This window comes from Bacillus rossius, chromosome 16, assembly GCF_032445375.1.
Source record: "Bacillus rossius redtenbacheri isolate Brsri chromosome 16, Brsri_v3, whole genome shotgun sequence".
In the NCBI taxonomy this organism is placed as follows: domain Eukaryota; kingdom Metazoa; phylum Arthropoda; class Insecta; order Phasmatodea; family Bacillidae; genus Bacillus; species Bacillus rossius.
In genome coordinates this window covers 2,749,503-2,762,198 of record NC_086343.1, presented here as the reverse complement: position 1 = coordinate 2,762,198, position 12,696 = coordinate 2,749,503, and the positions used below count along the sequence as shown (strand labels likewise).

Sequence of the window (12,696 nt, the reverse complement as noted above, 5' to 3'; positions counted from 1 at the left end):
TTATTGTTTCCTGTGAAAACATTAGAACCTGTGCAGAGCCTCAGAACAAGCAGGTGGTTGTAAAAGGGCAGATGCAGTGCGGAGTGGCCTGCACAGGCGCGTGGGCGGCGTGTGAGCGCAGGGCAGCAGAACGACGGGCCAGAGCGCTGGTACACGGTCGCCTACAAGGCCTGCCTGATCGTGTGGGTGGTGTTCGGCCTGGGCTACATCGTGATGATCCTGGGCTTCCTGACGCGCGCCATGCGCTCCAAGCGCCTCGCGCGCCTCGAGCACAAGCTGGCCGCCAACCTGCGGCACACGCACAGCCGCCTCTGGGGCGGCGTGACGCGCGACGTGGCCTACGTGCGGCGCGTGCTCAACGAGCTCTACCTGCTCAAGATGAAGGTGCGCCTGCTGCTGCCTGCTTCCTGCTTCCTGCTTCCTTCCTGCTTCTTCCTGCTTCTTGCTTCCTGTCCTTCCTGCTTCTTCCTGTCCTTCCTGCTTCTTCCTGCTGCCTTCTTCCTGTCCTTCCTGGTTCTTCCATCCTGCTTCTTCCTTCCTGTCCTTCCTGTCCTTCCTGCTTCCTGCCCTTCATCCTTCATATCCTTCCTGTTTCCTGGTCTTCCTGCTTCTTCCTGCATCCTTCCTGCTTCCTGCTTCCTCCTGCTTCCTGCTTCTTCCATCCTGCTTCCTGCGCCACACGCACAGCCGCCTCTGGGTCGGCGTGACGCGCGACGTGGCCTACGTGCGGCGCGTGCTCAACGAGCTCTACCTGCTCAAGATGAAGGTGCGCCTGCTGCTGCCTGCTTCCTGCTTCCTGCTTCCTTCCTGCTTCTTACTGCTTCTTGCTTCCTGTCCTTCCTGCTTCTTCCTGTCCTTCCTGCTTCTTCCTGCTGCCTTCTTCCTGTCCTTCCTGGTTCTTCCATCCTGCTTCTTCCTTCCTGTCCTTCCTGTCCTTCCTGCTTCCTGCCCTTCATCCTTCATGTCCTTCCTGTTTCCTGGTCTTCCTGCTTCTTCCTGCATCCTTCCTGCTTCCTGCTTCCTCCTGCTTCCTGCTTCTTCCATCCTGCTTCCTGCGCCACACGCACAGCCGCCTCTGGGTCGGCGTGACGCGCGACGTGGCCTACGTGCGGCGCGTGCTCAACGAGCTCTACCTGCTCAAGATGAAGGTGCGCCTGCTGCTGCCTGCTTCCTGCTTCCTGCTTCCTTCCTGCTTCTTCCTGCTTCTTGCTTCCTGTCCTTCCTGCTTCTTCCTGTCCTTCCTGCTTCTTCCTGCTGCCTTCTTCCTGTCCTTCCTGGTTCTTCCATCCTGCTTCTTCCTTCCTGTCCTTCCTGTCCTTCCTGCTTCCTGCCCTTCATCCTTCATGTCCTTCCTGTTTCCTGGTCTTCCTGCTTCTTCCTGCATCCTTCCTGCTTCCTGCTTCCTCCTGCTTCCTGCTTCTTCCATCCTGCTTCCTGCGCCACACGCACAGCCGCCTCTGGGTCGGCGTGACGCGCGACGTGGCCTACGTGCGGCGCGTGCTCAACGAGCTCTACCTGCTCAAGATGAAGGTGCGCCTGCTGCTGCCTGCTTCCTGCTTCCTGCTTCCTTCCTGCTTCTTCCTGCTTCTTGCTTCCTGTCCTTCCTGCTTCTTCCTGTCCTTCCTGCTTCTTCCTGCTGCCTTCTTCCTGTCCTTCCTGGTTCTTCCATCCTGCTTCTTCCTTCCTGTCCTTCCTGTCCTTCCTGCTTCCTGCCCTTCATCCTTCATGTCCTTCCTGTTTCCTGGTCTTCCTGCTTCTTCCTGCATCCTTCCTGCTTCCTGCTTCCTCCTGCTTCCTGCTTCTTCCATCCTGCTTCCTGCGCCACACGCACAGCCGCCTCTGGGTCGGCGTGACGCGCGACGTGGCCTACGTGCGGCGCGTGCTCAACGAGCTCTACCTGCTCAAGATGAAGGTGCGCCTGCTGCTGCCTGCTTCCTGCTTCCTGCTTCCTTCCTGCTTCTTCCTGCTTCTTGCTTCCTGTCCTTCCTGCTTCTTCCTGTCCTTCCTGCTTCTTCCTGCTGCCTTCTTCCTGTCCTTCCTGGTTCTTCCATCCTGCTTCTTCCTTCCTGTCCTTCCTGTCCTTCCTGCTTCCTGCCCTTCATCCTTCATATCCTTCCTGTTTCCTGGTCTTCCTGCTTCTTCCTGCATCCTTCCTGCTTCCTGCTTCCTCCTGCTTCCAGATCTTCTTCCATCCTGCTTCCTGCGCCACACGCACAGCCGCCTCTGGGTCGGCGTGACGCGCGACGTGGCCTACGTGCGGCGCGTGCTCAACGAGCTCTACCTGCTCAAGATGAAGGTGCGCCTGCTGCTGCCTGCTTCCTGCTTCCTGCTTCCTTCCTGCTTCTTCCTGCTTCTTGCTTCCTGTCCTTCCTGCTTCTTCCTGTCCTTCCTGCTTCTTCCTGCTGCCTTCTTCCTGTCCTTCCTGGTTCTTCCATCCTGCTTCTTCCTTCCTGTCCTTCCTGTCCTTCCTGCTTCCTGCCCTTCATCCTTCATATCCTTCCTGTTTCCTGGTCTTCCTGCTTCTTCCTGCATCCTTCCTGCTTCCTGCTTCCTCCTGCTTCCTGCTTCTTCCATCCTGCTTCCTGCGCCACACGCACAGCCGCCTCTGGGTCGGCGTGACGCGCGACGTGGCCTACGTGCGGCGCGTGCTCAACGAGCTCTACCTGCTCAAGATGAAGGTGCGCCTGCTGCTTCCTGCTTCCTGTGCTTCCTTCCTGCTTCCTCCTGCCTGCTCTTCCTGCTTCTTCCTGCTTCCTGCTTCCTGCTTCTTGCTTCCTGCTTCCTTCCTGCTTCCTGTCCTTCCTGTCCTTCTTGCTTCTTCCTTTCATTCCTGCTCCTTCTTCTATGTCCTTCCTGTCCTTCCTGCTTCTTGCTCTTCCTGCTTCTTCTTTCTTCCTTCCTGCTTCCTGCAACTTCCTTCCTGCTTCCGCCTTCGTGCTTCTTCCTCATTCCTGCTTCCTGCCTCCTCCTTCTTGTCCTTCCTGTGGTTCCTCCTTTCTGCTTTTTCCTGCTTCCTCCTAGCTTCCTGCTGCCTGCTTCTTCTTTCCTGCTTCCTTCTGCCTGCTTCCTGTCCTACCTCCTCCTTGCTTGCTGCTAGCGTAACTTGGAAACACACAATGTTGAAACACGCAGCTTGGAAATGTGAATACTGGTATGACCGAGCGCGGAGTGATGCGGGTGGTGTTGCCCGCCACAGCCGGTGTACCGCGACGAGGACGACTGCTCGTTCCGGCCGCGCAGCCGCAGCAACAGCCTGCCCTCCCTGGCGGCGGGCGAGCCGAGCGCGGGGGCGTGGCGGCGACGCGCCGCCTCCGAGTCGCTGTCCCTGGGCGGCCGCGTGCTGTCCGAGTCGGACCTGCAGCGCGTCGACAGGCAGGCCACGTTCGGCGCCGGCGCCGCGGCCCTGCAGCCGGCCGAGCTGCTGGCGCGCTTCGTGACGGCGCTGGGCGGCGTGGAGCCGCGCGCGGGGTGAGTCACCCTCTTCCCCTCATTCTACCCTCGTTCACCCTCATTCCCCCTCCACCTAGCTGCTGGCGCGCTTCGTGACTGCGCTGGGCGGCGTGGAGACGCGCGCGGGGTGAGTCACCCTCTTCCCCTCATTCTACCCTCGTTCACCCCTTATTACCCCTCCCCCGAGCTGCTGGCGCGCTTCGTGACGGCGCTGGGAGGCGTGGAGCCGCGCGCAGGGTGAGTCACCCTCTTCCCCTCATTCTACCCTCGTTCACCCTCATTCCCCCTCCACCTAGCTGCTGGCGCGCTTCGTGACGGCGCTGGGAGGCGTGGAGCCGCGCGCAGGGTGAGTCACCCTCTTCCCCTCATTCTACCCTCGTTCACCCTCATTCCCCCTCCACCTAGCTGCTGGCGCGCTTCGTGACGGCGCTGGGCGGCGTGGAGCCGCGCGCGGGGTGAGTCACCCTCTTCCCCTCATTCTACCCTCGTTCACCCTCATTCCCCCTCCACCTAGCTGCTGGCGCGCTTCGTGACTGCGCTGGGCGGCGTGGAGCCGCGCGCAGGGTGAGTCACCCTCTTCCCCTCATTCTACCCTCGTTCACCCTCATTCCCCCTCCACCTAGCTGCTGGCGCGCTTCGTGACGGCGCTGGGCGGCGTGGAGCCGCGCGCGGGGTGAGTCACCCTCTTCCCCTCATTCTACCCTCGTTCACCCTCATTCCCCCCTCCACCTAGCGGCTGGCGCGCTTCGTGACGGCGCTGGGCGGCGTGGTGCCGCGCGCGGGGTGAGTCACCCTCTTCCCCTCATTCTACCCTCGTTCACCCTCATTCCCCCCTCCACCGAGCTGCTGGCGCGCTTCGTGACTGCGCTGGGCGGCGTGGAGCCGCGAGCGGGGTGAGTCACCCTCTTCCCCTCATTCTACCCTCGTTCACCCTCATTCCCCCTCCACCTAGCTGCTGGCGCGCTTCGTGACGGCGCTGGGCGGCGTGGAGCCGCGCGCTGGGTGAGTCACCCTCTTCCCCTCATTCTACCCTCGTTCACCCTCATTCCCCCCTCCACCTAGCTGCTGGCGCGCTTCGTGACTGCGCTGGGCGGCGTGGAGGCGCGAGCGGGGTGAGTCACCCTCTTCCCCTCATTCTACCCTCGTTCACCCTCATTCCCCCTCCACCTAGCTGCTGGCGCGCTTCGTGACGGCGCTGGGCGGCGTGGAGCCGCGCGCGGGGTGAGTCACCCTCTTCCCCTCATTCTACCCTCGTTCACCCTCATTCCCCCCGACACCTAGCTGCTGGCGCGCTTCGCGGGAGGCGTGAAGCCGCGCGCGGGGTGAGTCACCCTCTTCCCTCATTCTACCCTCGTTCACCCTCATTCCCCCCTCCACCTAGCTGCTGGCGCGCTTCGTGACGGCGCTGGGCGGCGTGGAGCCGCGCGCTGGGTGAGTCACCCTCTTCCCCTCATTCTGCCCTCGTTCACCCTCATTCCCCCTCCACCTAGCTGCTGGCGCGCTTCGTGACGGCGCTGGGCGGCGTGGAGCCGCGCGCGGGGTGAGTCACCCTCTTCCCCTCATTCTACCCTCGTTCACCCTCATTCCCCCCTCCACCTAGCTGCTGGCGCGCTTCGTGACGGCGCTGGGCGGCGTGGAGCCGCGAGCGGGGTGAGTCACCCTCTTCCCCTCATTCTACCCTCGTTCACCCTCATTCCCCCTCCACCTAGCTGCTGGCGCGCTTCGTGACGGCGCTGGGTGGCGTGGAGCCGCGCACGGGGTGAGTCACCCTCTTCCCCTCATTCTACCCTCGTTCACCCCTCATCCCCCTCCCCGAGCTGCTGGCGCGCTTCGTGACTGCGCTGGGAGGCGTGGAGCCGCGCGCAGGGTGAGTCACCCTCTTCCCCTCATTCTACCCTCGTTCACCCCTCATCCCCCTCCCCGAGCTGCTGGCGCGCTTCGTGACTGCGCTGGGAGGCGTGGAGCCGCGCGCGGGGTGAGTCACCCTCTTCCCCTCATTCTACCCTCGTTCACCCCTCATCCCCCTCCCCGAGCTGCTGGCGCGCTTCGTGACTGCGCTGGGAGGCGTGGAGCCGCGCGCGGGGTGAGTCACCCTCTTCCCCTCATTCTACCCTCGTTCACCCTTCATCCCCCTTTCCGAGCTGCTGGCGCGCTTCGTGACTGCGCTGGGAGGCGTGGAGCCGCGCGCGGGGTGAGTCACCCTCCTTCCCCTCATTCTACCCTCGTTCACCCTCATTCCCCCCTCCACGGAGCTGCTGGCGCGCTTCGTGACTGCGCTGGGAGGCGTGGAGCCGCGCGCGGGGTGAGTCACCCTCTTCCCCTCATTCTACCCTCGTTCACCCTCATTCCCCCCTCCCCCGAGTTACTGGTGCGCTTCGTGACGGCGCTGGGCGGCGTGGAGCCGCGCGCGGGGTGAGTCACCCTCTTCCCCTCATTCTACCCTCGTTCACCCCTCATCCCCCTCCCCGAGCTGCTGGCGCGCTTCGTGACTGTGCTGGGAGGCGTGGAGCCGCGCGCGGGGTGAGTCACCCTCTTCCCCTCATTCTACCCTCGTTCACCCCTCATCCCCCTCCACGGCGCTGCTGGCGCGCTTCGTTACGGCGCTGGGTGGCGTGGAGCCGCGTGCGGGGTGAGTCACCCTCTTCCCCTCATTCTACCCTCGTTCACCCTCATTCCCCCTCCACCTAGCTGCTGGCGCGCTTCGTGACGGCGCTGGGCGGCGTGGAGCCGCGCGCGGGGTGAGTCACCCTCTTCCCCTCATTCTACCCTCGTTCACCCTCATTCCCCCTCCACCTAGCTGCTGGCGCGCTTCGTGACGGCGCTGGGCGGCGTGGAGCCGCGCGCGGGGTGAGTCACCCTCTTCCCCTCATTCTACCCTCGTTCACCCTCATTCCCCCTCCACCTAGCTGCTGGCGCGCTTCGTGACGGCGCTGGGCGGCGTGGAGCCGCGCGCGGGGTGAGTCACTCTCTTCCCCTCATTCTACCCTCGTTCCACCCTCATTGCCCCCTCCCCCGAGCTGCTGGCGCGCTTCGTGGGAGGCGTTTTTTTTTTTCCTAACCTAAGTTAAAACTAAGTGTGTAAGGGAGGGGTCTAGGTAGGGAAGACTCTAAGTGCGTCTCAGGGCAAGCCCTATACGCTCTAAACATGCGGGTTTTTAACCATGCAGAAAAGGTCACGTGCATCATGTGCTAGGAGGGGATTGGCCAGCCATGGCAGACGTTTTCGCCATGACTAACTCCATTCACTCTTAATTCTAGACTAAAACTAGATAAGTTGGGCGCGCTTCGTGACGGCGCTGGGCGGCGTGGAGCCGCGCACGGGGTGAGTCACCAAACAGACGACCTTTTGTTTCTATGGCGTCTTAACCACTTGACTATAGCGCACACTAATTAATCCTTAAGTAATGGGAATGCCAAAATTTCGCAACCTTATACTTACATATTAAACAAGACTTCTGTCAGTATAAACTGCAAAATGCATTGTATATGATATTTAGAAGTTCATTTTGTAGAGGAATATTAACTGATAGATATTTGGCACACATGTACACCTAACAGTAGACATTGTTCTGACGAAAAAAAAAACTGGACACTGATTGTTAGAGACCCGTGAATTTCGCGGATTCATTTCGTGTTATGCTAAAATTCAAATAATTATACCTTAATGCTGCTTCTGTCATTGGATCTCTGTTAATCTGGAAAACTGAGGGCCAATTAGAGACCCTCACTCATAGAAGTGTCGAATCACAGGCCACCCAGTCGAGACGACTCACAATTCAACAGCCAATGAACAGTTGGCATTTGCCCGAGTGTGTAAAGGATATTGGAGTCTATCCTGGAGGTCATTGAATCCGCGAAATTCACGGGTCTCTACTGATTGTTTTAACACATAAATACGCATAGAAGGTATTGTAATGTGTTGGCCCGTGGGTCTCTGCAGCCCGGTGTGCGCCATGTTGGAATGCGATGGGACGCGTGTTGCAGCGGCGAGCACGGGCTGTCGGACCGCGACATCCTGGCCAGCGAGGAGGCGTGGGGCGGCTCGGGCTGGACCCTGGGGGGCGGCGTTGGGGGCGGGGGCGGCGCGGGGGCGGCCAGGCCGCGCGCCAGGGCCGCCAGCGAGGTGCACATCCACGTGGACGGCGGCGAGAAGCCGCTGCCCTACAACGCCGAGTGGACGTGGTCGGGCGTGGACGCCTCCTCCGAGATACACAAGATGGCGCGGGCGCGCGCCGACAGGTCGGTACCTGCGCGGCTCCGCCACACTCGACACACCACAGAGTTGAGAGTTCCGAGCAATATATGTGTGTGTGTTTAGAGACCGGCAAAATTCGCAGATTCATTTCGCGATAGTCTGAAATTCATACACATATACTTTTAAGCTGCTCTTGCTATTGGCTCACTGCTCGTCTGGGCGACTCTGGGCCAATGAGAAACCCCTCAAACCAAAGAAGTGACGAATCACGGGCAAACCATTTGAGACGACTCACAAGTCAGCAGCCAACGAACTGGCGTTATTTGCCCGAGTGTACAGAGGACCGTTTAAACTATCCTGGAAACCGCGAATTATTCATGTCCCTATGTGTTTATATATAAATATAAATAACATGTTTGCGAGGGTTTCAGTGCTCGCCGGTGATGTGTCAACACCTGGCCTCGGTAACGAGCAAATTCACGTGTTGTCGTGTTCTTCGCGTTGTGAATAAACTTTTAGACAAAGAATCTCATTAAAATTACTTTCCATCTTGTTAAATTTCAATTAAATCGTAAAAACGTTTATAGTTCACGCACATGTTAGAAGTTATGCTTCTATGGCATTATTAAAATGTTAACCTGAAACACTTTTAAAACACATATTATAACTCTTAAGTATATGCTTGTATATATTTGTTTTGCTTGGACGATTGAAATCAGACTGTAAACACTTGTTACAAACAAACCTTAACTTTATTGAGCTGATTAAAATAATATACAAGTTAATTTTATTATAATCTTATAAAAAAAGCCATATATATATATATATATATATATATATATATATATATATAGTAACTTTGTTTCTTAAGGTCTAATAGAAATTTGTTCTTAATACAACTAAATATTTTTTTAAAAACTTGGTAATATTTAATTGCTTTTGACGCCTATTAAGATAATTACACAAAAGCAAAATAAAGGTATTGATAAATATTTCTATAAGCTGCTATTCACTTATGTAACTCTCTTCACTTATTTCTATTTTTAAAATAAATCAACGGATTATTGCGAGATGTACTTTTTTGTTACCTGAAAAGCAAATATTTTATTTATCAGTATATTTACGATACGTTGCATCATTTTGAAGAATTCTTCGTTAAATTTCGTATAAGTTTATTTGCAACATGAACAACGTTAGAACACATGAATTTGTTCGTTGCCGAGGTCAGATGTTACTCATCTCTGGCGAGTACTGAAAATCTCGTTCACATATTTTTACATGATGGATACAGAACTGTCTAAATTATACAACATTATTTAAAAAATTAATCATTCCAAAAATATTAAAAAAATATTTTTATTTAATAGATGATTTCTTTAACTCTTAATTTTGTTTAGCTTAATAATACAACTGGGTATTAGTTATAAGGTTTTTAATAATGTATTTTTTAAGAATTATAGTGGAAGAGAGATAGATGCGGCGCAAGCGTACAATGAGCGTAACGGGACACAGAGTAACGGGACAATGTGCATAACGGGACACCTTTTCGTGCGTGCAGCCGGCGTTCATCGATTTATTAGACGTTGTCACGTCAAAAAATCACCAGTTATGAAATATTAAACACTTTCGACATGTGAAATCGGACAAACAAAACGTACCACTGCCATTTCACGTAGTTTGGACAGTTCTGTTGACAGTGGCGGACTCGAAACATGGATGCGCGCTCCACGACCATGCTTATAGAGGGTCCCACTCTTAGTTAGCTGCTACTTTGGTACTACCCGGCTTGCTAACATTAAAGTTATTATATTTGATATGATTCATAATTATTATGAGTTTTAATATATATATTTTTCATTTTCAATATTACTGATTTTTCTAGGCTCATAAAGTAGTGTCCTTATACAGTAATTAAAGTTGTATACATTAAAAAAATAAATTATAAACCCCATTTATTATCTCACAGGAGAAACTATTTGTAGTAGCCGGCCACTTTTAATAACAAGGCACTCTATGACTTATGCACTATGGTCAAACAGGACCAGAATATAATATTACATTGTATAAAACCCTTGATGGCAACAAGTTACTTCAGTTAAGTTGTCTTAAAATAAACAAATGGAATTTTATCAAATCATGCACTTGATGAAATACAACAAGAAAATGTATTTACAAAAATTCCTATTTTTTTTTGTACGTAAGTTATAAAGTTGCGTGTAAAACTGTTGTGCTCAATGTCGTATATATGGCAACAGAGCACACTGGGACCAAGACAGCGCTGTCAGGTATCGCGCATTGGGAATAGAGGGGAGGGGAAATGAGGATGAGACAAGCTATAGTCGACTAGCTCGGCGGTCCGACTCTAGCTCTGACAGGCAGGCGAGGGAAGCCACCCGCCACACACCAGGAACTGCTGGCTGCATACACCCCAGGCTGACTTTCCGTGCGCGCGCAGCAGGACTGTTCACGCTATTAGCAGCTGTGGTGCTTGTATTTACAATCCAATACCAGGCCCTGCTGCTTCTTAAATTCCCTGTTTTTATGATCCTCATGGGCTCTCACGGCCTCAATTTTACCTCCTTAATAACACCTTAGTTTCAAATTTACCGGGTTTGCCCTGAATTACTTCTCTGAGCAAGTCAACACCAAACAACGATCAGAATGCAACTTCAACAGTGATCTTGGAAGGAGAGACAGTGCCAGTGTTGGCAACCCTGCATGTGAGCGGTAGATCGCAGTGATATTAGTAAAAGGTACCATAAAACACGATGTCATTGGAAAACGCCCAAACGCTGCGCAACCTAACTACTAGCGTTTCAGTTTAAAAAACACAGCGTGTGCAATTACGCTCCACAGGAAACGCGGCGTTCAAGGAAACGCGAACGGGAACGTATGAATGAAAGGGGCCTTAGCAGTTACATAACTGCGGCTCCAACATCCTCTATAAAAACACTGCGACTGCATTCCCTCCTGTCCTGAATGCCTTTACAACAGGGAAGGCCTATACAACAGGGAAGACAGCCGGGAGAAGGCTATTTCAATTCTTGAATGTAAAGTTCCGTTGCGGATTGCTTGCCGGTGAAATACACCGGAAATTCGTGGTGTGTCTGTAGCTGTGAATCCTAGCCTGAAAGCCACTGAACACGAGCTAGTTTCTAGTTCCAATTTCCCCCCCCCCCCCCAATTATGGAGGACTGAAAGACATGTTGCTATGCCAATGCGAAGCGTTTGCCACTGTCCGCCCGCCCATCGTAGACGCCTTCAGGCGTAGCTGTAGTCCTGTGTGCAAGTACAAACGCTTCAAGTCTAACTTGTCTTCTAACAATAACGCAAATGAGGCACGCCACTTGCGACATCTTCTGTCGCTAAATCGCTGTGATACATGTTTGTGTGTCAAATATTAGTCCCGCTTGGAAAGTTGCGAGTGGACGTGTTTTGGTTGTCCCTGGACGGGCAAAGTGCTTCTGCAAACGCTCCCGTCTTGTTCTCGGAACCGCGCGGGAAAACAACCCGTCCGTGCGGACACGAGGAGTGTGTGGGGAACAGTTAGTACTTCGTTTATGAACAGCGCGAGGATCAGCAGGCCAAACACGGACACTATTCTCGAAGTTCTGTTTCCGTGCTAAGTGCTAGACATTCAACTCCGGTCAGCGATAGATATGCTTCTCACTGTGAATTAAGCTAGTTGCGTACCAAAGTGTCTCAGATTCTAACGACGGAGCTCCGGAAATAAATTTGCACTGCTCAAAACAAACTTAAATGCTTTGCAGAATGATTTCTAAAAATTATTTGTTCATTAGATATTTCACATTTTGCAGTTTTCCAACTTTTAAATAACCGTATTAAAACACTAATAAAGCACTAAAAAAATCCGATTGCACCATTTGAAATAACGTTAGATTTTCTGTCAAAATATATGGGAACTTTTTAAAATTATGAAATATTTTTTTAAACTTTATCTGAAACATTTAATTGAATACAGAAAAACCTGAAGCGAGAATTCACAAAATATACTAGGAACATTTTCTTCTTGAATTTTATACAGAGCACTTTATTACAACTTGTTGAAACAACAAATAAAACAGTACCTAATCAAACGTTTCACAACTAAAATTTTGAAATATATTAATATTTTAACTGAAATGGCCCAAAATTTTAACTGTCTCGGAAGGATATATATATATATGTTTTTTTTTCAGTATATATTTGTAGTTAATATAGTTTTTTTATACACTAAGGTAGTTAAAAAAATGGCGAAACAAAAAAAAGTAGCTATATAGTGAACGAATGGTTAATGAACGAAGGAAAACAATGTGTGTATTTGTGCCAGTACCGTTATGTATGTCTCGTTGCGGCGGTGAAGGCACGGGTGACCTAGTGACCTCGTGTGCCCTGCCTGTTGCAGCGAGGCCCCGGGCCGCCGCGCCTCGCTCCTCAACATCGGCGCCTGGTGGAAGAACCCGCTGACGTCGCGCAGGACGCGCAGCAAGGCCAGGTCCATCGGCAGCCTGCTGCTGCAGGGCCGCAGGCGGCGGCGGTCTCTGCCCGAGCGGCACTCCCCGCCGCCCCCCGGCCCGGAGGCGCGCCGCTACCTCGCCCAGACGCGCGCCGGCCGCAACACCATCGCGCAGCCGCAGCGACACAGCGCGGCCAGCAGCCAGCAGGACTCCGGCTGCTTCCTGGAGGAGACCACCCTGGGCGACCTGTTCCGCGCGCTCTCCAACATACAGGCCGCGCCGCCGCCGCCGCCGCCGCTGCAGGAGCTGTTCACGCCGCCGCCGGGGCTGGGGGCCAGGCGCGCCTCGCTGCGGCCGCCGGCGTCTCGCCGCGCATCGCTCACGCCCTCCGCCGGCGCCGGCGCCAGGCGCGCATCGCTGCGGCCGCCCCCGGCGGGCGGGGGGCGGCGCTTCTCCGTGCGGCCCGTGGCCGGCGGCGGGCTGCTGCCGCCCCAGGCGCCGTGGATGCGCCTGCGAGCCGAGGGCCGCTCCAGCGACCCCGAGCTGGCCGCCTCCCGGGCGCTGGACCCGGACAGACCGCGCCCCTACACGTGA

The 12,696-nt window shown here is 54.3% G+C and overlaps 3 protein-coding genes across 3 annotated transcripts in view; 2 read left to right on the top strand and 1 right to left on the bottom strand.

Annotated features, from left to right (window-relative positions):
* Positions 1–2,398, top strand: part of LOC134539973 (open rectifier potassium channel protein 1-like) — a 21,887-nt gene extending 19,489 nt beyond the window's left edge. The window contains exon 6 of the mRNA XM_063382371.1: positions 122–2,398. Within this exon, the coding sequence (XP_063238441.1) occupies positions 122–1,089 (968 nt within the window). The 3' untranslated portion in view covers positions 1,090–2,398. The remainder of the gene's footprint in view (positions 1–121) is intronic.
* On the bottom strand, positions 1,130–1,808 carry LOC134540280 (uncharacterized). The gene is made up of 2 exons (XM_063382937.1): positions 1,547–1,808; positions 1,130–1,434 (listed from the first exon to the last, which is right to left on the bottom strand). Exons 1-2 carry the CDS (start codon positions 1,806–1,808, stop codon positions 1,130–1,132), a joined length of 567 nt encoding a protein of 188 aa, XP_063239007.1.
* On the top strand, positions 1,907–12,696 carry LOC134540279 (open rectifier potassium channel protein 1-like). Its single transcript, XM_063382936.1, has 5 exons — positions 1,907–2,259; positions 2,297–2,678; positions 3,197–3,468; positions 7,435–7,689; positions 12,051–12,696. The coding sequence occupies exons 1-5, from the start codon at positions 1,907–1,909 to the stop codon at positions 12,694–12,696; spliced, it is 1,908 nt and encodes a 635-aa protein (XP_063239006.1).